Source organism: Ceratotherium simum, chromosome 33 (assembly GCF_057802395.1).
Source record: "Ceratotherium simum simum isolate JZ-2026a chromosome 33, ASM5780239v1, whole genome shotgun sequence".
Lineage (NCBI taxonomy): Eukaryota > Metazoa > Chordata > Mammalia > Perissodactyla > Rhinocerotidae > Ceratotherium > Ceratotherium simum.
Window position 1 is genome coordinate 11,564,671 of NC_141932.1, and position 24,721 is coordinate 11,589,391.

At 57.9% G+C, this 24,721-nt stretch overlaps 1 protein-coding gene, 4 non-coding genes and 2 pseudogenes across 6 annotated transcripts; 5 read left to right on the forward strand and 2 right to left on the reverse strand.

Moving 5' to 3' along the window:
* Window positions 1-1,990: 1,990 nt before the first annotated feature.
* Window positions 1,991-9,656, forward strand: LOC106803504 (uncharacterized; annotated as a pseudogene). The gene is made up of 7 exons (XR_015549550.1): window positions 1,991-2,071; window positions 2,138-2,221; window positions 2,510-2,689; window positions 4,557-4,600; window positions 5,243-5,312; window positions 6,859-6,899; window positions 8,257-9,656. The product of XR_015549550.1 is annotated as an uncharacterized LOC106803504 (transcript).
* Window positions 4,395-4,485, forward strand: LOC147912814 (small nucleolar RNA SNORD88). The gene has a single exon (XR_015549659.1). It is a non-coding gene; the product is annotated as a small nucleolar RNA SNORD88 (small nucleolar RNA).
* Window positions 6,679-6,770, forward strand: LOC147912815 (small nucleolar RNA SNORD88). The gene has a single exon (XR_015549663.1). It is a non-coding gene; the product is annotated as a small nucleolar RNA SNORD88 (small nucleolar RNA).
* On the forward strand, window positions 7,655-7,745 carry LOC147912816 (small nucleolar RNA SNORD88). Its single transcript, XR_015549661.1, has one exon. It is a non-coding gene; the product is annotated as a small nucleolar RNA SNORD88 (small nucleolar RNA).
* LOC147912817 (small nucleolar RNA SNORD88) lies at window positions 8,092-8,182 on the forward strand. Its single transcript, XR_015549662.1, has one exon. It is a non-coding gene; the product is annotated as a small nucleolar RNA SNORD88 (small nucleolar RNA).
* Window positions 9,657-11,749: 2,093 nt separating the features above from the next.
* On the reverse strand, window positions 11,750-18,140 carry ACP4 (acid phosphatase 4). The gene is given in 13 exon segments (XM_087421911.1): window positions 11,750-12,268; window positions 12,271-12,305; window positions 12,396-12,401; window positions 12,455-12,579; window positions 13,017-13,099; window positions 13,194-13,326; window positions 14,101-14,196; window positions 14,457-14,555; window positions 14,896-15,042; window positions 15,871-15,957; window positions 16,029-16,190; window positions 16,193-16,375; window positions 18,069-18,140. Coding segments are annotated over 13 exon segments (1,635 nt in total). The 3' UTR covers window positions 11,750-11,861.
* A 5,259-nt stretch (window positions 18,141-23,399) lies between these two features.
* On the reverse strand, window positions 23,400-24,087 carry LOC147912818 (prostaglandin D2 receptor 2-like; annotated as a pseudogene).
* Between the last annotated feature and the right edge of the window lie 634 nt (window positions 24,088-24,721).

Below are 24,721 nucleotides of genomic sequence, written 5' to 3' on the forward strand. Positions count from 1 at the left end.
AGGGGAAAGAGATGCAAGACACAAAATCAGCAAAGAGGCTGGGCCAATGGTTGCTGGCATACAGACGGTGCTCAATCAATGTTTGTTGAATAGCTGATTCTCCCCAAGTTCTTTGGGCTTCATCCTTTACTTTTGCACTTTTTCATACTTTCATTTTTTGTGACCCCAATCATTTGCCCCTCCTGAGATGAATTCTCCCCACACCCACACTTCACCTCCTGCCCTCACCAGCAGTTTCTGCCACTACCTCCTTTTCTTATCCCCAAATCCCCCAACACAACGCTATTCCTTTTTTTTTTTTTTTTCAGTGAGGAAGATCAGCCCTGAGCTAACATCCATGCTAATCCTCCTCTTTTTGCTGAGGAAGACTGGCTCTGAGCTAACATCTATTGCCAACCCTCCTCTTTTTCTCCCCAAAGCCCCAGTAGATGGTTGTACATCATAGTTGCACATCCTTCTAGTTGCTGTATGTGGGACGCGGCCTCAGCATGGCCGGACAAGTGGTGCGTCGGTGGCGCCCGGGATCTCAACCCGGGCCGCCAATAGCGGAGCAGCGCGCACTTAACCGCTAAGCCACAGGGCCGGCCCTATTCCTTTGTAAAAATTTTTTACTTATTTATTTATTTTCTATAGGGTCCCATTCCTTCCCTAATTCTCTTTCTTTCTTCCTTCCTCCTTTCTTTCCTCATTTCTTTTTTCACAAGGCTGTTGTATGCAGCAGATGGTTTGGGGTAACAGAGTCATTTACTGAACAGGGCAGGGTTGAAACTCAATACAAAGTTATCTCATTGCCTGGGTCCCCCTGCAGGGCCCCGACCTGGGGGTCCCATCTATCTCCCTCTCACATGGTGGTTAAGCTGCCATATTTTGAGTGTGGGCTTGGCCACATACTAGCTCTGTGACCTGTGGCAAGGTGTTGAACCCATCTGGGTCTGTTTCCTCATCTGTGAAACAAGGATAGATAATGAGAGTACTTCCACCTAGATACAGTTGAACACATGCGTGGTCCAGAGTACGCGCTCTTTACGTACTGCTACAATAATCCTTCCTCTTCTCTCCCACAAAAGGCTCTCAAATGTGTTCATTTTCAACAAAACTTGAGCTGCAACTGCGTGCCAGACACTGGATCCATAGCAGGGATCACACTAGACACAAAACCTTGTCTTTATGGAATGGACATTTTAACAGGGAGGCAGAAAAATATACCCACAAACAGATATGTTAGGAGATAAACACAATGAAGAAACATATAGGGGGGTAGAGACAACCAGTCTGGGAAGGAGGGGCTGTGTTATACAGAGCGAAGGGGTCGGGGGCTCTACGCTAAGGTGACATCTGAGCAGCGACACGACTGAAGAGAGGAAGAGAGCCATGGGGATAGACTGGGGGGAAGAGTTCCAGGCAGAGGGAACAGCAAATACAAAGGGCCTCAGGTACAAATGTCCTTGGCAGGTTGCAGGTGACCAGGGAGGCCAGCGTGGTAGTGTGGCCTGAGTGAGGGACAGAGCAGAACAGGGGCCGGGTCACTCTGGGTCTTGTGGGCCACCGAGAGGACTCTGCTTTACTCTGAGTGAGGCAGGGGCCACGGAAAGACATGTCTCTTCCTTTCTTAAGAGAGGAGTTTGGGTCTCTTCCTTTTAATTCAGAGCACAGGCTTCAGGAGAGGAGTCTCCCCACTGGAAGGAAGACAAACACCCAAAGGACCAGGGGGACCAGCTAAACAAAGTGTGTTCTCATCACACAAGGGAATACTTTGCCACCGTTTAAGGAATGAGGTCACTCTATGTACTGATGCGGGGAGACTACTTTTGGGGCAAATTGGAGTGAAAAAAAGCATCTTGGCCGGTAACTGTGTGTGTATTTGTGTGTGCGTGTGTGTGTAGCCATACAGTAAAAAGTCCACACCAAATTGTTGACACTGGCGACTCTGGTGACTGGGTTTGGAGTAGAGAAGTTTCATTTTTTATCTTTGAAAAAAATTTTTACAGTCATGTCAGTTGAAACACACTCGTTAGATCTCCAATCCCAACAAGAATCCAAGCCCCCAGGTCTTACACTATCTAAACCCGGGGTGAGCCCCAAATCCAGTCCTCCCTTAGGCCCAGGAGTCCTGTCCCCCGGCCCCCTCCTCCCTCAGACCCGGAGTTCAACCTTCGCCCGCTGCCACCAGGCTCGGACCCCTCCTCTCACCGGGCAGGCTCGGCCTCTAATTCTGCACCGCGTGGGCGCTGTCCCAGACACGCGCCCCTGTCAATCCGCGCACTGGCCCCGCCTCCCACGCGGCCGTTGGGGCCTCGTCTGAGTCGGCCCCGCCCCCGCAGCCTCGGCTCGCGCACTGCCGCGCTGGCCCTTTCTGGCCCCGCCCACACTTGGGGTCCTTCCCCCTCCCGGCCCGCCCTGGGTGCCATCCGCAGAATTGCCTGACGCCCATAACAGGACAACGGGCCCCGATCTTTCCTTGCTTCTTTTTTTCCGCCTCCATCTCATCGCCTGATCAGGAAGACTCTAGCGGGAACAGGCATTCTTCCCTTCCCCAAGCACCAAACCAGGGTTTCCGACACCGGCGAATGTGCTGGACGCCTCGGGGCGGAGCCCGAACGGGCGCCGGGGGGCGGGCCTTGCGCGCGGCGCGCACTATAAAGTGGGACGCCGGGCCAGCCGCGCACGCTGTGGAGAGAGTGAGGGTTTGGTGAGTTTGCTGTGCGCTTCGGTTCCTGTTAGTCTCTGTGGCGGGGATTTGGGATCTGGGCGGCGCGGGTCGGGAAGTGCCCGGGGCAGCGGCGAGGCGGCCACGTCGCCGCGTGGTCGGGGTCAGGGCCTTTGAAAGGACCCGGCGCGGGCGCTCCGAGGCGAGCCCGGGGGCCCCCTGCGGGGCGGGCGGTGGCGTCCGCGGAGGCTCGGGGGGACTCCTGCCGCCGGAGCAGACGGGGGCCGCCGGGGCCAGCCCTCCTTTGTCTGCACCGAGGCCCGGCTGCGCCATTTCTGCGGCCCACGCTGCACGTCTCCGCCATCTTGGCCATCTTTCCTTGGGGGCCAGGCAGGTGGGGGCTTGTGACATTGAGTTTCTTTCTGAGGTTTTCCACCCACGTGCTAGCCACACGTGCTTCCCTTAGGAAATCGCTCTTTTTTTTTCCGATTTCAGGCGGCTGACAGTTTTGTGCAAGCTAGAACAAGTCCCATGGGGGAGATAGAGGCAGGATCTCGGGGGGTGACTAAGGAAGAAATGGGAGGGGGGGTCTCTAAGTGAATGACTGGGTTGTGTCTGTGAGCCAGATAGGAGTGGTCTTAGGAGAAAGCAAACGGGGGCTTATTTCACCTTCAGGAATCATTCTGACATGATGTCTCCAAATATCAGAGTTTTGCGGTCACTCCAAACATCACAGTTTTGTTAAAGGTTCGTTCTGGGCTGATTGATTGGTCCTTAAGGTCTTGGCTATCAGTTTCCTGACGGCCGGGCAAGGCCACGCCCCTGCCAGGGAGGCCCAGTCCGGGGCAGCTCGCTGGTTTTCTGTCTCCCCGTCTCGACCCAGCAAGAATTTCCTCTGGCTGTGTTCCTCTTTTCATGCAGCCACCTAGAAAACTGACTTTACCCTAGCTATCGCCATGTCACAAGTGGAACGATTTTTCTCCACTTTTCATCGTTATGCCCTCTTTCACCATTGTCTGATATATTCCTCTTTCCTTCCTTTTTTTTTTTTTTTACTTTTTATTATTAAAATCTTCATACAAGGAAATAGATATAAGTTTCAGAGTTGTAACGTTTCGCCCTGCTTGGTTTTGTTGTGCTTAGTGTTTTGAAAGTAAGTTTATTTCATCCAAAATAGTTAACAGTTGTGTCTCTAAAATAAAGGTTTTCTACTTAATGGCTATGCTGTTGTTCCTTTAATGAGACTAATGGCTTGGCGATGCCATCTCCTGTCTGCTTTGTGTTCATAGTTGCTAAGTCGTGCCTGAAATGTCTCTCACTGCTGATTTGTTCACAAATGGTTGCAGTGAAGGGTCTCTGGTCGTTGTTTGTGTTGCTTATATCTTAGGTTTCTTTTTTCCTAGAAGAGCCCCTCCTCCGTATTCCTCCCAACAGGCTCTTCCAAGGGATTTGCATTGTCGAAGTTTTCACTGTGTAGGATTCTTAGCAGGTATAGCCAATGCTGAGAATGTGCAAAACTAGGTGAGGGTTGGTAGATACCAGGTTCTCTCCATGTAGTGGCTTTGAGGACAGTTCCCTGTGGGCCTGGGACACTGGGGAGGTGGGAGCATCCTGCTGTGTCCATAGGGAGAGCTATGGGCCTTCATACCCTCCTGATGGATTTTGTGTTTCCCAGTCTCTCGCCTCTGTTAGTTTGGCCTCTGTCCCTGAAGGTGAGTGGCCTTGGGACCTGATGGCAGAGGGACCAGGGCTCCCATGATGTCCAGCACTGGGCTCCGATCACCCCTGAGGACACAGTGCCCCCCAGGACCTTTGACACCTGGGGGTCTGAGGAGCCCTGGTTTTGATGTTCTGTGAACCCCCAAACCGTTTCTCCCGCACCCTCATCAAGTCCTTCCTATGTTAACAGGTGTGTCTTCAAGCTGAGGGGCCACCCACCACCAACCCATCTTGGTAAGAACCCTTGCTCCCATCCCCTGATGCACCCAGATCCAAAATATCTCACCCTCACTTTGGGTGACTTCACACCTGGTATCTCTGGGACCTAACTGATGTGCCAGTCATCGTGCTGGGGGTTTACGCCAAATCCCAAAGATATTAGTCAGGCGGTTGCTATCCTAAGCCTCAGTTTCTGTGTCTGTAGAATGGGTACAACACATCAGGGGTGGATAGGCCCGAGGCGTCTGCACGGTGGGTGGTGGACAGTAATGTTTCCTGCCTTCGAAGGGAAGGGTGAATAAGAGAATATGTGGGCTGTGGACGGAAAAAATACACATATATTTGGGCTTCAAGGAGGAGGACTAATCAGAAATCTAATTTGCAAACTCAGCAGAAGAAAAGAAACAGAAAGGCTTCTGCAGCATCATTGGGTTTTGTAGACTGAATGCAAGTACCTTTCAGCAAAGCTTAGCTTCCCAGGAATCATGTATTTATAAACTGATACAGTTATTAAAGCTGCCCTTAATTTACACAACAGCCATTGTTAAATTGTTACAAATTATCTGGAGAATGTTTCACAAGTGTTTCAAAGTGCTGAATCATAAAATGGGCAGAAGTCTGTGTTCTTCAAAAAGAAACAAGAGTTCTCATCTCTAGGGGGAATTTTCTCCGTCCTTTTGATGTCAGGAGCCGGAAGACCAGTGGCTGTGGGGAAATAGGACTGAAGGTGTGTTCTCTGGGGTTCTTGGGGGGTTTCGACTCTTGCTGATGAGCATTTAGGGATGAGAAGCTGCTGTCTGAAGGGTGAGCTCAGATTTCGGGTCTTCTGAGTGTCTTTCTAAGGGGTCATGCCCTTCGTCCGAGGGCTCCTCTGCAGAGCTCTGAACGTTCGTTGCGGGCTGAGAGGAAATTTATGGGGAAGTGGGGAGTAGGGAAGGTGCCACTTGGGCAGTGATATGTGAGGGGGGCGAAAAGAGGAAAGAAAGTTGACTGCAGGATAGGGAAGACCTGAGGAACATGTCACATCTGTCGATTTCCCAGGTGGCGCTGGCCGACAGAACTGTCAGGATGGGAATGTTCTCTTCTGCGTTGTCCAATCCGGTAGCCACATGTGACTCTCGAGTACCTGAAATATAGCTAGTACAACTGGGAACCAGAATTTTAAATCGTATGTAAATTTAAGTAGCGACTGCAACTTTTGGACAGCACATTTCTACACAAAACTAGACTTAGGGGTCTGCGCTTGCTAAATAGTAGCTCAGAACTTGCCGTGTTTAAGTACTTGACGGTTAACTCTGAATCCTCTGGGGTCCCAGTGAGAGGCATGACCTTTCCCTCTTTCTCAGTCACCTCCCCAAATTACAGAGCAAGGGAGTACAGCCACACGTCGCTTAACGACGGGGATATGTTCTGAGAAATGCTTGTTAGGTGATGTCGTGGTTGTGTGAACATCATAGCGTGCACTTGCACAAACCTAGATGCTAGAGCCTCCTGCACACCCAGGCTCTATGCTGCTCATCTCATGGGACCACCATTGTATACGGGGTCCATTGTTGACCAAACGTCCTTATGTGGCGCGTGGCTGTAGTGATGGAGGACTCCCGCCTGGCCAGTTTGTCAAGACCTCGGCAGGACTGGAGGCTTTGGGTGGGGGAAGCGGACCTGAGGTGTGGGCAGAGCACGTGCAGGGGTTTTTCATTAGGGCACGCCAAGAAGCTGAGCCGAAGGGGAGGCCAGCTTCATCTCACTGGATTCTGCCCTCAGCCTGTCTGCCTGGCGGATCTCTTCCATTTTCCGGATGAGGAAACAGCCTGGCGGGGGAGAGGGGGTTACTTGGGGTCAGTTGCTGCAGATCATACAAGAAGTGACTCTCTGGGAGGAGCTGGGCAGTGAGGGGTGGGCTAGGGGAGCTGGGGGGGTTGGGTGTGGTGTGAGAAGGTGAGCCATGGGGGCTTGCCTGTCGGCCCCCCAGGGACCAGATGGATACTGGCCATTTGTCCTGCCTGGATCTCTGAGCTCTTGTCTGTGTCGTCCCCTTAGGACTGCGGGCAAGTGACTCTGGGACCTGAGTGAGGAGGGGGCCAAGGGCATCGGGGCCCCCATGATGTCCAGCACTGGGCTCTGATCGCCTGTGAGGACACGGTGCCGCCCCGGGACCTTTGACACCTGGGGGTCTGAGGGGCCCTGCTCTGGGGAGGGAGGAATGGGGGGCCGTGGATGCCCTGCACCCCACCCACCTCCTACCCCCCCCACCCCACTCTTCCTGTCTGCAGGTGGTTCCTCCAGGCCTGGAACAGCCCCACCATCCGTCTTGGTAAGAACAGAAGAGGCTTCCTCTTATTAGTACCATAATAGTCACATTAAGTTCATAATATTATAATTTATTCTTAATAAAATTTATAGATGATGGTAATGTTAGTTTAATACAGACAAATGCCGAGCATTTGCTGAGCCAGGCGTGGTTGTGAGCCCTCGATTCGCTTCATCTTCCCAGTCACCTGATGATTTGAAATGGGTGCCGTCTCGTCCCTGTTTGCAGCTGAGGAGGTGGAGGCAGGAGAGGTTAGGGTTTGCCCACGCTCGTCTTCTTTTTGAGAGAGGGAGGTCTGATTTGTGCAGCCCCGCGCACATTCGCGTGCTGCAGGGTGAGGGGCCTTTCTCTGTTGCCCCTCTTCCCACAGTTGAGGATACGGAACCAAGGAGGCTGGTTTTGATCCCCGGTTCTGCCACTTAAGACCTCAGGGACCTCCATGACTTGTGGGCATGCCTCTGGCTGCAGTGGAGGCCCCCCCGCCCCTGGCGTGTGCACTGTGGGCACGCCCCCCCCTGGCCGCGGGAGGGCTTGCGGTGGCACCTGGGCTGGGAGCAGAGTCGTCCAGCGGTGGCAGAGGCGGCATGTTAACACCAGCCTCTGCAACCCCCGACGCTGCCATGCCCTCAATGATGTGGCATCCCCCGTGCAGAGACTGGGGGCATGAGGGGTGCAGGAAGGGCTGGGATTAGAAGCGGGGGGCCGGGAGGGTTGCAGTGAGATGTGCTCCATCAGGGATCCTGAACAGGCTGCGCTTGGGGCCCCCATGATGTCCAGCACTGGGCTCTGATCGCCTGTGAGGACACGGTGCCCCCCGGGACCTTTGACACCCGGGGTTCTGAGGGGCCCAGCTCTGGGGAAGGAGGGAGGGATGGGGGGCTGTGGATGCCCTGCACCCCACCCAACTCCTCTTCCCTCCCCACCCTTCCTGTCTGCAGGTGGTTCCTCCAGGACTAGAACAGGCCCGCCATCCCTCGGTAAGAACAGAAGAGGCTCCCACTTATTAATACCATGACAGTCATTAAATTTATTATAAGTTTATAGTGAATAACCTATAGATCATGGCAATGATATAAAGGTAGGGACTCAGCACTTGCTCTCAGCCAGGTGCTGTTGTAAGCACTCAATTCATTTAGTCTCGGGGTGGGGGTGCAGCCAACATCCTGTGTCAGGGATACTGGACAGGCTGCACGTGGGGCCCCCGTGATGTCCAGCACTGGGCTCTGACCGCCTGTGAGGACACGGTGCCCCCCGGGACCTTTGACACCCAGGGGTCTGGGGGGCCCCGCTCTGGCGAGGTGCCAGGGGGGGGAGGTGTGGCTATTTCCCTGCCTGATGTCCCTCTGTGTCCTTCCCGCAGCTCCCATGGCAGCCCCCTGCGGGCTCCCCTGCCATTCCCACCTGGGGCACCCGTGGCCACGGGCAAGAGAGTGCTGGCGCCTGCCCAGGGGGCGCGGGGGGAGCGCTACTACACGTACACCAAGCTGGCTATCTTGCGGCGCTTCAAGCAGAACCCCAACGAGCTCATGATCACCTGGGTCCTGCGGGTGTATGACCAGGGGGCCTCAGCCCTGTCCCTGAGTTCCGGGGAGCTGGTGCTGCTGGGCGACCTGACCAGTGATGCCGTCTTCAACTACCACTGCAAGGGGCTGCCCGGCGGCTGCAAGACGCTGCTCGCCTGGCTGCTGCAGGCCTGGCACCGGCGCTGGGAGTCCTTCCAGCTCTTCGAGGCCACCAAGCTGCCCTTCCTGCCCTGGACCACCATGGAAGAGGGCATCCAGCTGGTGCGCGAGCTGGGCGTGGTGGATTGATCTACCGCGCGCCACCCTCGCCCCCGGGCTGGAGCAGGCGCCCGAGGCCATGCCCTTGAGGCAGGGCCTGCAGTGACGCCTGCTCACGGCCACGCCCTCCGAGCTGCGGCTCTCGCTGGGCAGCCTGGTGGTCAAGGGCATGACCGTGCTGGAGGTGGTGATGAAGACCCAGGCCGTCGCCGACGTCGGCCTGCTCTGGGGCCACAATCAGCTGGGCCGCGCCAGGCTCACGCTGGGGCCCGACCCCACGCGCAAGGACCTCGTGGGCTGACTGTGAGCCGCGGCGTGCCCCTCCGGGGGGTGGACAAGCAGCCCACCAAGGGCCTCCTGGAGCTGAACATCAGAGGCCAGCGCAGCTGCAGCCACCTGGCCCGCGTGCGGGGGTGGGGCGAGCAGCCCCCCCGCCCCCCTGCTCCCACCAGGCCTGCGGGGACAGCCGTGCGCCACGACTAGGCCTCCGGGGCGCGGCCCCTCCAGAGCCCGGGAGGGAGGCTCGATTCCAGGGAGCCAGCAGGGCAGGGAGCGGGGACATTGTAGGGACACGGTTCTCCAGCCTCCTGTGGGCAGGACCCCCCGACAGCATGTTTGAGGAGCCCAAAAGGGAGGGGCGGCCTTGCCCCTCGCCACCCCACGGGCATCCCCAGCCAGGGCTGGTGGAGGGGAGCAGGCCAGCTGGTAGCTGCTGGGCGCCGTGACCCCTCTGGAATGAGAGGGCCCCCCGGGGGCACCGCCCGTCACATTTCAGTCTGTTACACTGCAGCCCGATCGGCGTGGTGGGTAGGTACCACCCCTCTGCCACACGGGCCCCCAAAGCACTACAGGCCGAGCGGGGAGACCCCACGGCCCGCGACACGAAAGCACCTTGAAGTTTGTATCCTTTTTCTTAAGGTATTTTTAAAAGCAGTGTTTTTACTTAACACTTTGAGCAACACTATGAGCGTTTACAACACTTCAGTTTTAGGGACTCTTGTGTCTCTTTTTTAGGGGTTTTGAAGACTTTGTTTTTGGCCAGGCCTTTTCCCTTTTAAAGTGGACTTGTGCTATTAAGTCACCGCGGGAAGGAGCGGCTGTTCTTATCCCTTTTCTCTAGCTGCCTGTGTGGCCTCTGGCCGGTGTCGGTGTGACATCTGCGTTAAGGGTGTTGGGGCCAAGAATCACAGCCTTGGGAGGGCAGACAGCCCCGGGGTCAGCGCTGGGCACGATGCCCGTTAAATATCACCCACGTCGCTACGTGTGGAGTTGAATCCAGGACCCGCCCAGGGTGTAGACGGGGGCGCGGGGCAGCTGCGGGAGGCCCCATCTCTCCATAGGCCGTCGCAGCAGTCTGCTGAGGAGAAGGCTGGGCTCCTTCGCGCCCATGGGAGCTGCCCTGCAGAGGCAGGGTGAGGGAACTTGCTAGAACTTGGGGTCTTCCTGGATCTCCAAGCAAGAAGCTGGGCCTCTTCCCCGGACCAAGAAGTGGCAGAGGCTCTTCCGAGGCCTTCCCCGGGGCGAGACCACCCCGCACCTCCAGGGGCGATGATGGGCAGGGTGCGGGGGAGTGATGGGGGCTCCTGACGAGGCTACCTGGGGGGTCCAGGGCAGGACTCCCTGCCCAATGCCGTGAAGTGGGTGGGCCTATGGGGAGGCTGTGCTGGTGGCCCCAACACAAGAGTGATGTCCCAGCCTTTCTGGCTGTGAGGACGGCTGCTGGCTCCAGTCCTCCCTCCAGCCCCTTCCCTCCCACAGTCCAGGGGCCCCTGCACCCTGTTTCCCCCAGGGTAAGGTTTGGGGACCTTGGAGGCTGGGACTAGCTCTTCTGGCCACAAGCTGCCCGAGCCTCCAACTACCACCAAGTGACTTAGCGCCCACTGCACGCCAGGCTCTCCAGCGATAGTCCAGTGGGGTGTTGACACATTTGCCCAATGATGCAGGCACAGCCGTTATGCCACACATGGGGGGCAAGGCCCCCGAGGGGGGCTGGTGCCCCGGCCCGGGCCACACCCGGAGGAGGCAGCTGGCAGCCTCTGCTGCGTGGCGCCTAGTGTGTGATGGGGGGGTGTGGAGCGCCTCCTCGTGGGTCGAGGGGCTGAATGCAGGGGCACCAGTGCCCAGGCTGCTGGTTTATGGTCAGGTGTGTGGTGGCTTATCTTCAGTGCTGGCCCGTAGAACGTCTGTGGGGATGGAAACTTCCTGTCTGCACTGCCCAGTGTGGCTGGTGCGACTGGGCCCAGATTTTACATTTGGTTTATGTAATTTAAATTTAAGTGGCTGCCGTACTGGACAGTGCCCTGTTGGGGTACCAGCCCCTCTAGATCATTCAGCATGGGCTCTGCTGGGCAGCCCTGAGGGAAGGTCACCAGCCCCACCTGCTCTGGACCCCGGGAGGTTAATTTCAGGGCTCTTGGAGCCTGATGGGTGAATCTTGTCTCTGCCAAATGAGATGGGGGCACAGAGCAGCCAATCACTTGCCCAGAGTCACACAGCCTCAGGATTGGTCCCAGCTGGCTGGCTGTGGGGCCAGGCTTTGAGCCCTGTGCCTTCTGAGCCCTCCCCTCTACAAGGTGGGCACCAGAGCGAGTGACCCGCAGAGAGGCTCACCCAGTAGGCGTGGCTTTGCTGCACAGCACACACCCACAGGCATGAACAACACACGTGCCTAACCTGCAGAGGAAGGTTCCCACGTGTACCACGTGTTCCTGTGCATGTCTAGAAACTTGCACGTAAACGCCTGTACACATATTACCCACACATGCAGGTACACTTATGTTCCCAAATGCACACATGCAGACACTGCACACGTACCACGTATTCGTGTGTGCAGAAATGTCACATGTAGACGTGTGTGCATACACCAACACGTATATGCAGATACTGCACACAAGTGCAGAAATGTCCACACATACCACGTGTATACACACATGCCTCATGCATGTGTGCACAGCAACAGCCCATCACGCCCTTGCACACGCACATACATGCATGCACGCTTGAACACACAAAGAACCACTTGTTTCCAGGCTAGGGAGCCCTTTCCGCTGCGGCCCCCGCCCCCGCCCCCGCCTTCCCCACGCACACAGGCACACGCAGTAAGTCACAGGAACCAGAGCAGCAAGTGAGCATACATGTTGGGGTCCAGTGTCAGCTGTGGGGAGGTGGTGCCCAGTTTCCCGGCTCACACGGGGCCCCCCCAGGCCCGCAGGCAGCTGGGCCTCCAGGCCAGCAGGCCCAGCCCCATACTGAGTGCCGCCAGCACAGCCACAGCCCCAGCCAGCAGGGGCACCACAGTGGCTGCAGGGAGAACACGGGGATGTGAATCTCGAGACTTGCCCCCCCCACTCCCACCCCAGCACCGAGGGCTGTCACCTGTGGGGGTGGCAAGCTGGTGGGAGCCGTGGCAGGGGACCCCGTGTGCCGGAGGCCGGGCGGGGGCGGTCAGCTTGCGGAAGCGGCCCAGTGGGCAGGGGGCTGGGCACCCGGGGACTCTGAGGGGCAGGGGCAGGCCAGCAGAGTCATTGCGGTAGAAGAGGGAGATGGTGACATTCCTGGAGGGAGAGAGGAGAGGGTGGCATGTAGGCCCTCACCTTCCCTACCCCTGACCTTCAGTCGAGAAGGGCAACTCAATGGAGAAACTGGGCTCCTGACTCCTACCTGTCAATCTGCTGATGCCAACCCAGCCACATTCCCCCTCCAGGCCCCCGCCTGGCACCCATCCCTTCTCTCGAGAGTTCTGTCCCACCCATTCCCGGCTGCCACGCCCTGCCTCACCCTGAGTCCTCATCCGGGTCCCCCAGGCGTCTCCGGAACTCGAAGCCGAGGCAGGCAGCATATGGTGGGGTGTGCCCGTCGTAGAGACCCAGGGCCCCCTGGAGGGCCAGCAGAGTGCTGTCGTGCTGCAGACGGATCCCAGAGCTGAGACACGCCTCCTCTCCTGATGTCTCCCCTCTCCTGAACTCCAGACTTGTGCATCCAGATGTCCCCCAGACCTCTTAGAACCAACTCCCCTAAATCTGCTCACCCTGGAGGCAGTACCACCAGTTACAGCTAATCATTTAATAAAGGATGGTCACATAGATGCAAAATATGATTGGACACCTCAATCAAACAGCTTTCGTCTTTCCAGAACTAAATTCTTTCATAACACTATGACCTCCCTCCTTGCAAACTATATTCCTCTAGTGATATGGTCCGAGAGTATGGTTTGGAGATAGGAGTTGCCCAAGGCAGTAGGCTGAGGTTCCACTGAGACCACCGGCTCTTCCTCACCCAAATCGCCATCCCCCCTCATCCCTGTGCCCACGTGGCACTACCTCCCTTCCCAAAGACTCACAGCTGAGTACATAACCATCTTGAGGGGCAGCCCCAGGCGCTGGACCCGAGAAAAGTTGGCAAGGATGGCATCTAGCAGGATCCCTGAGAGGGCAAGAACAGAATGCTGAGACACGCTCCCCCCCCCCCCCACCGGGGAGGCACCTCAGCCTCCGGGCCTCCCAGCCCCACACCTCACCCCCTGTCAGCTGGGCCTTCTCTGCTGCCCGGGGTGGGCCCACGTGGGCCCCAATATCCAAAGCTGAGATCCGGGCTAGAGTCTGCAGGACATCCGGGGAGGCCCAGGAGGGGAGAGGAAGGCCGTGAGCTCGCTGGGGAGAGACGGGGGAGAGGACAAAGTGACCAGGATGTCCTGAGCTCTTCCTGCTCCCCCCAGGCCCTCCCAAGGCCAGTGCTGTCCCCATTAACTGCCGTCCTCGCTCCCACCCCTCATCTGAACCCCTCATGGGCTGGGTCTGGCCAGGAAGTTATGGGGTGGGCAATAGCAATTATTAATTAACGATAGTAATGACCATTCCACAGACCAGAAACCCTTATCTGAAACCCTCGGGGCCAGAGGGGTTTCAGAATTCAGACATTTTGGATTTTAGAAAGGTCTATGGTGCTAATACCATGTGCCTTGGAACACATCCCATGGGATCTGGGGCAGCCCCCTTAATCATACCCATTGCTATTCGCCCAGTGCATTTAGGAACATCCCCATGAAGTGGGGTAAGCAAAGACTATGAAGCGCATCGCCCCGTTTCAGGTCAACGCCTGCTGCCCAAGTTTTGGTTTTGGAAGCTTTTCCGATAACGGACTGCGGGGGAAGGATTGCAAACCCGCAGCTTCAAACCCCCGTGCGCCCCTCACTGTGTGCCAGGCGCTGTTCCGAGCGCATGGCGCGAATAACCCATTCTGATCACAGCAACCCCAGGGGGTGTTGATACGGGTGTCGCCATCCCCATTGTGCAGATGGGTAAACTGAGGCACTAAGGGTTAAGTGGCTTGCCTGAGGGAACGCAGAGAGTGAGCTAGCTGCAAGGCTGGGATTTGAACCCAGCTGCACTTAACCACTTGGCTGCGTGGGTGGGCCGGAGGCTCACCTGGCATATTAGCGTGTCCAGAACCTTCCACGCCCTGCGGAGCGGCTCCCCGACCAGCGACAGCCCGGTGAAGTTCTCCAGGCGAGTCAAGAAGTCCTGGAGGCGCCGGGCGGGGTGAGCGTGGCAGACCTCCGCGCCCCGTCCCGCAGGCCACGCCCCGTCCCGCAGGCCACGCCCCGTCCCGCAGGCCACGCCCCGTCCCTGCACGCAGGTAACGCCACGCCCCACCGGCCCCGCCCCGCTCCGCTGGCCTCGCCCTGCAGGCCCCACCCCTCTCCACAGCCTCGCCCGCTGGCCCCGCCCCTCTGCAAGGCCCCGCCCCCACCCACCGGCCCCGCCCCGCAGGTCTCTCTCACCGTCCAGCCCTCCAGGGCCATCTGGTACTCGGCAGCCTCCGTGGCCTCCCGCAGCAGCTCGTGGTATCGGGGACAGCTGCGCATGGGGAACCTCAGGAGCTGGGGGAAACTGAGGCTCAGAGAGGACGGCAGCGTGACTGGGGTCTCACTGCCAGGGGAGGGGGGTGGGGAGGATGGGTGGCGCGGGGAGTCCGGTCTGCGGGGCCCTGGCCTGTGGTCCATGGTCTCTCCCAGATCTGGCCGTGCAGCGCGGGGACAGTGGCTCAGCCCATCTGGACAGCTCCGCCCCAGGGAAGGTCTGGGGCTCAGAGCAGCTCAGGCCCCCGGGAGCCGCCCAGCCAGGCGCAGAGCTGCCTCTCCCAGCTCCTGGCTCTCTCCATCTCGGGGTCTCTGTCTCTCTCCATCCCTCCCCCTCTCTGGCCCTGTCCAGCCCCCCAACCTTGTCCTCAGAGGTGGGCACCGTGTGCACAGGGATGGGCCTCCAGGCGGACTCTGGGCGCCCTGGGGCAGCCTCGGGGAACAGCCCTGCGAGGTTGGCCTGAGCGCTCTCCAGCGTCCGGTCAAAGTCGGTGCTGCGAATGTACACCTGGGGTGGGGAGAGGGCAGGCAAGGGGACCAGGGTCGGGGTCAGAGGTCAGCTACAGCGGCAAACCAAAAGCTTCAGATTCAGTTCTGGGTCGAAAGTCAGGTGCTGGGAGTCAAAATTTAGGGCGGGCTCAAGTGTCTGGACCTCAGTGTTAGATGTTGGGATCAAGGGTCAGAGGTCAGTGTCGAGAGCAGTTGGGTTGGAAGCCAGAAGTTGGGCGGACATGTAAGATTAAGGGGGTCAGCTGGGCCGATGGAAGTCAGGAAGATCAGAATCACTGGAGGCTGGAGGTTAGAGGTCAAGATGAGGAGGGCAGGTTGGGGGTCATGGGGTCAGAGTTCAGTACCTGTCTATCAGGGATCAGAGGTCAGAGGCTAGGAGAAAAGATCCTAATTGGAGGAAGCCAGAAGACAGAGGAAGAGATAGGAGAGGAAAGTCAGATTTGATGAAGGGTAGAGGTCAAAAGTCAGAGGTCAGGAGGGCAAGTTGAATCAATGAGGGGCAAAGACAGAATCAATCAAGTTTTGGAGTCAAAGATCAGAGGTCAGACAGTCTGGCCGGAGTCACTGGGAGTCAGAAGCCAGAGATGGAGGCCAGAAAATAAAGTCAGAGCTGACAGAGGTCAGAGGTCAGAGGTCAAGATGTGACTCAGGTTGAGATGGGGGCAGAGATGGGGTTGATGGTTTGGAGGTCAAAGATCAGACATAGGGTGCAGGGCAGGTTGATGGGGGTCAAAGGCCAGAGGTGGAGGCCCCAGGGGAGCGTTGGAGTCAGTGGAGGTCAGAGGTGGGAGGTCAGGGGGCCGGGTGAGAGTCAACACGGCAGTACCTCCTCCCGCCGGTACTCAGGGCTCAGAAAGTTCTCGTAGCGGCTCCTCAGGAAGCGGCCCAGCTCCAGCTGCTGGCGGACCCCCTCCTGGGGACAGAGCAGGCTCAGCTGACCCCTCCCCACCCCGCCCCGCCTCTCACCCCACCCCAGCTTCTCACCGTGGTCAGCTGGCCCAGGCCTCGCGGCCACAGGGTGGAGATGGCCCCCTTGTGTGGGTCGGTGGGGTAGGACACCAGCGGGGCCCGGTCGCCATGGCGGAACACCTGGGGAGAGGACCGGGTCAGGGCTGGCCTGGGGGAGGTGAGAGGCCAGGCTGGGGGGTGGGGGTGGGAACCTCACCACAGCCACAAACACCAGGGGTCCCTCCGTCAGCGCCTGGGGCAAGAGCAGCAGCAGCAGGAGAGGTCCTGTGGGGTGGCCCCGAAACCCTGGGCCGGCCATGTCCACACAGCCAGACGCTGAGCTCAGCCCACCGTCTGTGCCGCAGCCCCACCTGCTCATTACCCTGTGCCTCGGCACTCCCCCAGAAGAGCAGGTCTCAGCAAGCCTCCCCCGGGAGCCGAGGCGGGATCCAGCTCCCCCAGGGCCTTTGCCAGCCTTGGATTAACCCATGGATTAACCCATTTAATCCACCACAACCTTCCTCATTGTGCAGATGGAGAAACTGAGGCATAGAGGGTTAAGTAATTTGCCTGAGGGAACATAGCTAGTGAGTGGCAAAGCTGGGCGCAGAGAGAGAGAGGCCCCACTCCACATTCTAGACTCACATTCTCTGCTCTCTCCTCCCTCCCCTCCCCACCCTCTGAGTCTGTTCTTCCTTTTTTCTCCCCTTCCATATTGGGGCTCTTTGAGGCTTTCTTGGGCTTCTTGGAGATTTCACCTTCTTCGAGGGCCACCCACAGCTGGCCAAAGCCAGTGTGGCCCAGTGGTTGAACACCCAGACCCTGGAGCTGGACAGGCTGGGTTCAAACCCGAATTTCACCATTTGCAAGCTGTGTGACTTTGGGCAAGTTACTGCACCTCTCTGTGCCTTAGTTTCCTCATTCATAAAACGGGAACAAGCACAATCTGTACATCAGAGAGTTGCCTTGAGGATTAATGAGTTCAAATATATTTGGCGCTCAGAACAGGGTTTTGCAGAGTAAGTGCTAAGTAGTGTTCGTTATTTACTGCTGTGTAACAAGTTATCCTAAAACTTAGTGGCTCAAGACAGTAGCCATTTATAATCACTCACGCGTTTCATGGGTCAGGGATTTGGGAGTGGCTTAGCTGCGTGAGTCCGGCTCAGGGTCTCTCACCAGGCCTGCAGTCATTTGGAAACTTGAGTGGGCCTGGAATAGCCACTTCCAAGCTTACAGACGTGGCTGTTGGCAGGCGGCCCCAGCCCGTCACCACGTGGGCCTCTCCACAGCATTGCCTGAGCATCCTCCCAACATGGCCGCCAGCTCCACCAGAGCAAGTGAGCCAAGAGGTCACAATTTCTTTTATAGCCTCGCCTCAGAAGTCACCCTCACCGTTTCCGCCTTATTCTGTTTTCACAGGTCAGTCCTATTCGATGAGGGACGGGACACGGGGCATGAAGACCGGGGGGTGACAGTGGGGGCTGTCTTGGAGGCTGGCTCTATGATGATGTTCTCTAAATAAATAAAGATGCCTCTTCAGACTGAGTCCCCCCCAAATTCATATGCTGAAACCCTAACCCCCATGTGATGGTGTTAGGAGGTGGGGCCTTTGGGGGGTCATCAGGTCGTGAGGGTGGCGCGCTCATGAATGGGACTGGTGTCCTTAGGAAAGAGACCCCAGAGAGCCCCCTTGCCCCTTCACCACATGAAGACACAGCGAGAAGCCAGCCGTCTGTGACCCGGGAGGCGGGCCCCCACCGGACACTAAATCTGCCATCACCCCTTGATTTTGGACTTCCCAGCCTCCAGAAGTGTGAGAAATAAATCTGTGTTGTTCGTAAGCCCCCAGTCTATGGTATTCTGTTAGCACAGCCCCAGAGGACCAAGATGCCCCCCCCCCCCCCCCCCGTCTCAAGATCCTTCACATAATCACCTCTGCCAAGTCCCAGGCGAGGGAACATATTTACAGGGTCTGGGGATTAGGGCGTGGACATTTTAGGGGCCATTATTCAGCCTCCAACAGAAGTAGATATGGGAAAACACCCTCCCTGGTTCCTCCCCCATTGGCCCACCCACCTCTGCAATCCACTCCCCGCCCTCCTCCACCCTGCTGTGCGCCCTCGAGGGGGCCTCTGTCTTCAGCCCCATCCGGGCCCACCTGCCCTCTGGACTCCGGCTGGGGCCAGCCAACAAGGGGGACAGGAACTCTGACAATGAGAGGTGCTGGCTGTCGAGTAGCTCCCGTCCAGGGCCCCCTGTCTCTTGGGGCTCAGGTGACACAGATCCTCTCCCGCCCCTTGACACGGAGGGGTGTGTATTAGTTTGCTGGGGCTGCCGTAACAAACGACCACTAACTGAGTGGCTTAGAACAACAGAAGTTTATTCTCTCACGGTTCTGGAGGCCAGAAATCTGAAATCACGGTGTCGGCAGGTTGGTCCCTTCTGAGGCTGGGAGGATGGATTTATTCCAGGCCTCTCCCATTGCTTCTAGGGGAAATATATATATATGTGTGTGTGTGTATAAATATATATATTTAAATATATAATATAAATGTAAATATATATATCACATAGATTATAATCTTAAATCCTAAGAACTACTCATCCTGGGAGATTCAGTTTTCTTTATTTTACAAACTTTATTTTGCCCGAGGCCACCCCGCTCACAGGCGCCAGAGCTGGGGTTCAAACCCGCCCAGCTGGCCCCAGAGCGGGAGCTCCTGGCCCGGTGCCACCCCTCCAGGCTCTGTCTCTGGGCTGAGAACTACGATGAGAGGGCAGAGCACCACCTAGTCTGACCTCGGCTGGGAATGTGCGCATCCAGCGACTCAAAACTTTAGCCGCTCTGGGCATATGTCCACGAATGAGCGCGAGAAGGCCTCGAGTCGTCATCGGCGGGTGACAAGTGACTCTTAGCGAGTAGGCGAATTCGCAAAGATGGAATCCGCGGGTAGTGAGGGTCGACTGTCCTTGTTTCTCTGTGCTGTGTTTCTGGTAACCTGGAAGTTAGTTCTAAAGGCGTGATGGACAAAAAGAAATGGGTCTACAAAACTAACAGGAGGGCTGGCGGAATAAAAGGCAGGGACCGTGAGTGGGCTGTGCGAGTCATGGGGCGTCACTGTCTCTGGGGCTCAGAGATCGGAACCTGCTGCCACTGCCAGGATTTCTACCATTAGAACTGCCACTCCCACCCCCAAAACTGGTGACCAGGCTCAGTCCAACCAGTCCTGTGTGTCTTAACTTTGCTCTGGCAAACAATGCTAGAGCCAATGGTGGGCTGCTCTCCAAGCCTCCACCTCCTCCTGCTGGGGGATATTTCTGGAACTCAGAGTTGACCCCGTGCCTCCTCTGCTCACAGCCCTCCCATGGCTCCCCAGCACCCTCCGGGGAAACAGACTCTTCAGTGTGGTGTTGGAGGTCTGGACTCTCGAATCTCAAATGTCCCGATCCCCATGTGACATCCTGCATCCAAATCCCCCTCTCCCCCAAGCCTCTGCCCCAATGTCCCCTCTACCCAGAATGCCCTTCTCTCGTTGCCATGGCAACCATTCTGGTCTCCCAGACAACCCCTCTCAGGTTCTGGTGGCTCATCTCCCCTCTCTGGCTCAGGGACCCAGGAAAGGGAGAGAGAGGTCAAGCAGCGAGTGTGTGCGGCTGAATACCTATGGCCATGAACTTCCAGGAAGTGAGGAGGGATCCGGCAGGGGGAGGGGGGCCTGCGGGGGAGGGGAGGGAGGGGACGGGCCCTGACCTCTGAACCCTCCCCCAGAATGTGACCCTGGCCATGGCCGTGTTCACCATCCTCGCCTCCATCTACTTCTTCAACAAGGTGAGTGGTCCAGGGCGGCGGTGGCGGGCTGGGTCTCCGTGCCTTTGGTCCCCTTTTTATCGTCTTGGTCTCTCTTTCTCTCCCGTGTCTCTGTGTCTCTCTCTGTCTCTCTTCCTCTCTTAGGCTCAGCAATGAGGAGGCACAGGGTCCCTGGATCCCAGAGCCCTGCCTTTCGCCTACCATGACTCTGCCTCCGAGACCAAATAAATGTGACTGAACCCGCACAGCTTGCTCTGTCTCACTGCCCCGCCGGTGCACAGCCTTGGCCGGCTCCGTGTGAGGGCCAGGCCTCTGGACCAGACCCCGATTCCTGGGTCTGAGGGAGGAGAGGCTGGAGCCTGGACTCCTGGGTCTGAGGGAGGAGGGGCTGGGGGCAGGACTTTCAGGTTTAAGGCTCAGGGCCCAGAATCTGAGCTGGGTTTTGAGGGTTAAGTAGGAGTCTGTCAGGACATTTAGAGACGATGAAAGGACATTCCAACTTTGGGTGCAAGAGCACAGAGGAGAGAAAGAGCAGGGCCGATTCACCTGGTACCAACACAGACTGCTGGGCACTTCAAATTCCTTCCTTCTCTCTGGGCCCTGGTTTTCTTGTCAGTCAGACAAAGACTCAAAGGTGACAGTCTTTGTCCAATGGGCCCCAGAGGGCCATGGCAAGGACGGCCTGAGATCAAAGACGTGAACGGAATCTGTAAGCTGCAAAGGGTCTGTCCTTATCATCTTCATTGTCATATTGTATCAACATGTCTTTCTCTTTTCTTAGCAAACTCCTATTCAACCTTCAATACCATGGTCAATGCCCTTTCCTGTAGAAGCGTCCGGACCCCCAGACAGAGAGTCTGTTACCGGCTCCCTCGCTTACCGCCTCCTCCCCACCACTGCCTCCATCTCCAGTAGGTGGAACGCCCCGGGTGACACCCAGCCTTTGGTTGAGTTTCATCCACTGTCTCATCTGATAAGAAACAATTTCATTTCGACTCAAGATCTGAAAAGGCAGTGTCTGGATAGGATGACCAGACATCTGGGTTTCCCGGGAAAGGCGTAGCCAATTCCGATTAGGAACGGATTTATGGTCTCACTGTGGTTTCAGCTCGTGAATTACAAACACTCTGGGCTCCTCCAGCATCACCCGTAAAAGCGCCCCCCTTCGTTCCCCAGCTGACTGATTTGGAGCTAGACTTGCTTATAGGAGGCCTTGGTTGCAAAACTCTGAACAGCCACACGGGGGCGGTGTTGGCCTATTTTCGCAGCTGGAAGTTGGTCCGCGGCTCCAGGAGGGAAGTTGGTTTAAACCGTAATTCTGGGACCTGGTGGGGGGAGCGGTCTTTGCTGCGCCCTCAACCCCCTCCCTGCCTGGGCTTCCTCTTTCCCTGGACTTCTCCCCCGTCCTCCATCTCTCCTCTAGTCCTCTCAGGGGTCTTGCTATACCCTGAGCTGACTCTGTCCTGCCCTGCTCACAGCTCTCCTGCGGCTCCTCAGCCCACTCTGGGACCAGAGGCCCAGCCCCTCGTTTGTCATCGGAGGCTGTGTGTCACCTGACTCCCTCCAGTCTTCCTTTTTTATCTCACCCACCTCCTACACCCCCTCCGTGGTGTATCCTTAACCACATGTAACTCAGAGATGGCAAAAAAAAAAAAAAAAGTCATACCCCAGGGCCTTTGCACATGCTGTGCCTGCTGCCTGGAGCGCCCTCTCCACCTCTATTTTGTGTCAGCTCCCCCTGGATGGCATCCTGGAAATCTCTCCCAATTGGAGTGAGTTGGCCTGCCTCCCCCTCCCACCCCGTACTACTCTCCCCTCCCGTGTCCTTGGTGGCTGTAACTGGGAGCTTGAGGGTTGGCGGTGCACAGAATAGGATCTGACTCCTGCTGGCCCCCAGCTTGAGTCTTGGCTGTCTTTGCGTCTCCCTGGACCCAGGGTTTTCAACCACTTAGTGCTGGGTTTCTCGGTCCCCTGGGAGCTATCAAGTTGCATTTTCACAACCACAGGCACTTGGAGATGGATGGGGCTCAGCGGCTGCCCACGGGAACCCCTGGGGAGCTTTTGAAACTCCCAGAGCCCAGCTCCACCCTGGCCCGCTTAAACCGCAATGCCTAGGGATGGGGCCCGGGCATCCATCGGGTTTTAAAAGCTCCCTTGTGGAGTCTAATGCACAGACAGGGTGAGGAGGCATGGCTGTAATGTGTTTTCCAAAGACAGAAGAGACAGATTTTAGTGCATTTCTGCAGGAGCTCCGTGGATACAGCGGGAGATTCAGAATGTGGAGCAAAAATTAACCTTTAGTTTGGAAACCTTTGAAAAACAAAGACAGCAAACCAAGGCGTCCTGGTGCGTGTGGGACTTTCCCAGTTTTAGCCCCAAAAGCCCTGCATCCCGGGAATCGCTCCGTCTGGAATAGCTGGGATGGTAGGTCACCCCAGTTCAAATTCCTAGCCCATGTCTATGTTCCTGTCTTGAGATCCAGGCCCAGGTCTCTCTCTCTCTCAAGACTGTCTCTCTCTGCGTCTCTGTGTCTCTGTCTCTCTCTCCGTCTCTTTCTCGCTGTCTGTCTGTCCCTCTCCCCACTCATCCTCTCCTTCAGCCCGACGCCAGTTCTGCCTCCATCTGTCGCCAGAGCTCTCTGTGTTCCCGTCTCTCGCTGGGTCTTGGTCTCCATATCTTTTTCTGTCTCGTCCCCCACTTGGTCCCTCCTGGCAGCCTGGTCTGTCTCTCACCTCCGCCCCCTGCCTCGGCCTCCGCCGCCCGCGTCTGTGTGATCCCATCCCGTCTGCGTCCCAGCCCGTTTCTCCCTCTGCCCTTCTTCCACTCGGCCTGCTTTCTCTCTGGGTCTCTGTCCCCCCCTCTCTGGGTCCCTGTCCCCCTCTCTCTGGGTCCCTGTCCCCCCCTCTCTGGGTCCCTGTCCCCCTCTCTCTGGGTCCCTGTCCCCCCCTCTGGGTCCCTGTCCCCTCTCTCTGGGTCCCTGTCCCCCTCTCTGGGTCCCTGTCCCCCTCTCTCTGGGTCTCTGTCCGCCTCTCTCTGGGTCCCTGTCCCCCTCTCTCTGGGTCCCTGTCCCCCTCTCTCTGGGTCCCTGTCCCCCTCTCTCTGGGTCTCTGTCCCCCTCTCTCTGGGTCTCTGTCCCCCTCTCTCTGGGTCCCTGTCCCCCTCTCTCTGGGTCCCTGTCCCTCTCTCTCTGGGTCCTTGTCCCCTTTTCTCACCTCTGTCTCTGTGCCTCCCTGTTCTGCTCATCATCTCTCAGTACCTCTCAGTGTCTCACATTCTCTGGAGGTTGAGGAGATGGGAGACTCCCCCCGCCCCCACCCCCACACTGTCCCCACCCCCCCAGGAATTTCCCTTCAGGTCCTTGTGGGCCGGCTGGGCCTCCATCTCCAGTACCCGACTCACCTGTCTCCTCCTCAGACCCACCCCCGTGGCAGGACCAGAGACCCCAGCACAGCTGCTGCCTGAAGGCCCGGCCTCCGCACACATAGAGCAGAGGGTGGAGGCGAGCCCCAGGGGTCTGAGCAGCACCCAAACCTCCCCATGTCCAGCCCTGCCTCCCGTGTCCCCACCAGCCTCAGCAGAGGCAGCAGGTGGAAGGAAAATCAGCAGAGGAAAACACGGCCCCCCCAGCAGCTGGGCCTCCCCGTGAGCGTCGCCAGCTGCAGCCTGGCCCTCGGGAGGCTGTGAAGGGCGCTCAGCACCCACAGGGGCACCCCAAAACCAAACACGAGCTGACTCAGTGGCGGGCTGGAGGAGCGCGGTGGCAGCTCCCCCGCGGGCGTCCGGCTATGAGGGTCGGCCCTGCTCCCTTGGTCGGCCAGGGTTTGCAGGGCTGGGGCGCCCAGGACCAGCACTTGCCAACCCAGGGAACCGCCTTGCAGGCTGCATGGTGGTCCAGCGCCCAGGCGGGCCGGAGCTCCGAGGTGCAGCGGTGGGCCGCCGCTGGCGAAGAAGTTCAGGAAGACGAGACCGGGGTCCAGGTGGCGGAAGATGCCGCCCAGGGGCCAGCCGGAGTGTGTCCAGGTCAGGGTCAGCGGCAGGAGGACTATGAAGGCAACATCGGCCGCGGCCTGGTGGCCAAACCAGGCGGCCACCAGAGGGGGAGGCAGGAGAGGCCAGCCCGCTCGGATCACCAGGCCGTGGCTGGCGCTTCCGGGAGGTAGGAGGTGAGGGCGGCCAGAGAACAGAGCAGGAAGACGGCAGCCCCGGTGGGCACAGGGATCCAGGGAGGGCTGGCCACTGAGTCTCCGAAGGGTCCTCCACGGGCTGGACGGTGCTGTGGGGACCCATAGCCCCCACACTCGTCCCCCCAAACTTCCCCAGGGCCTGCATCTCAGGGACGTCCCCACCATCCACCCAGACCCCATTCTCCCCCTCGCCTCTCACCGTCACCCTCCTTCTGATTCCCTCTGCTCTGTCCCCATCACCCTGGCCCGGCCCAGGCCTCCACCTCACCTGGCTGGACTCAGCCCGGCCTCCTCTCCGGCCTCCCTGCCTCCAATCTCCCCCTCCAGTCCATCTGCCACATGGCTCTGGAGCTGACCTGCCCCCGCACCCCCCTGTTCACACACCTCCCATGGCTCCCCAGCACCCTGGACAAAATCCCAGCCCCTCAGCCTGGGGTGGAAGCCCTGGGAGGTCGGCCCCATCCTCCTCTGCAGCCCCTTCTCCTGTCCTCATCGTGTCACGCCTACCCACTCCCGGAACTAGTCCCTCTCCCGTCTCATGCCCCTCACTCCTGCGGTCCTCCTCCATCCTCTCAGGAAACCCGTATCCTTCAAGGATTGCAGGATCCGAGCTGCGCCATGCCCCACGAGGTGGCTACTTTTAACGGCTCCACCATTCCGGGGGGGAAACGGAGGCTCAGAGGGGGCGACTCGCTTGCTCAAAATCAAAGGCGACAAAGCAGAGACCAAGCCCGGAT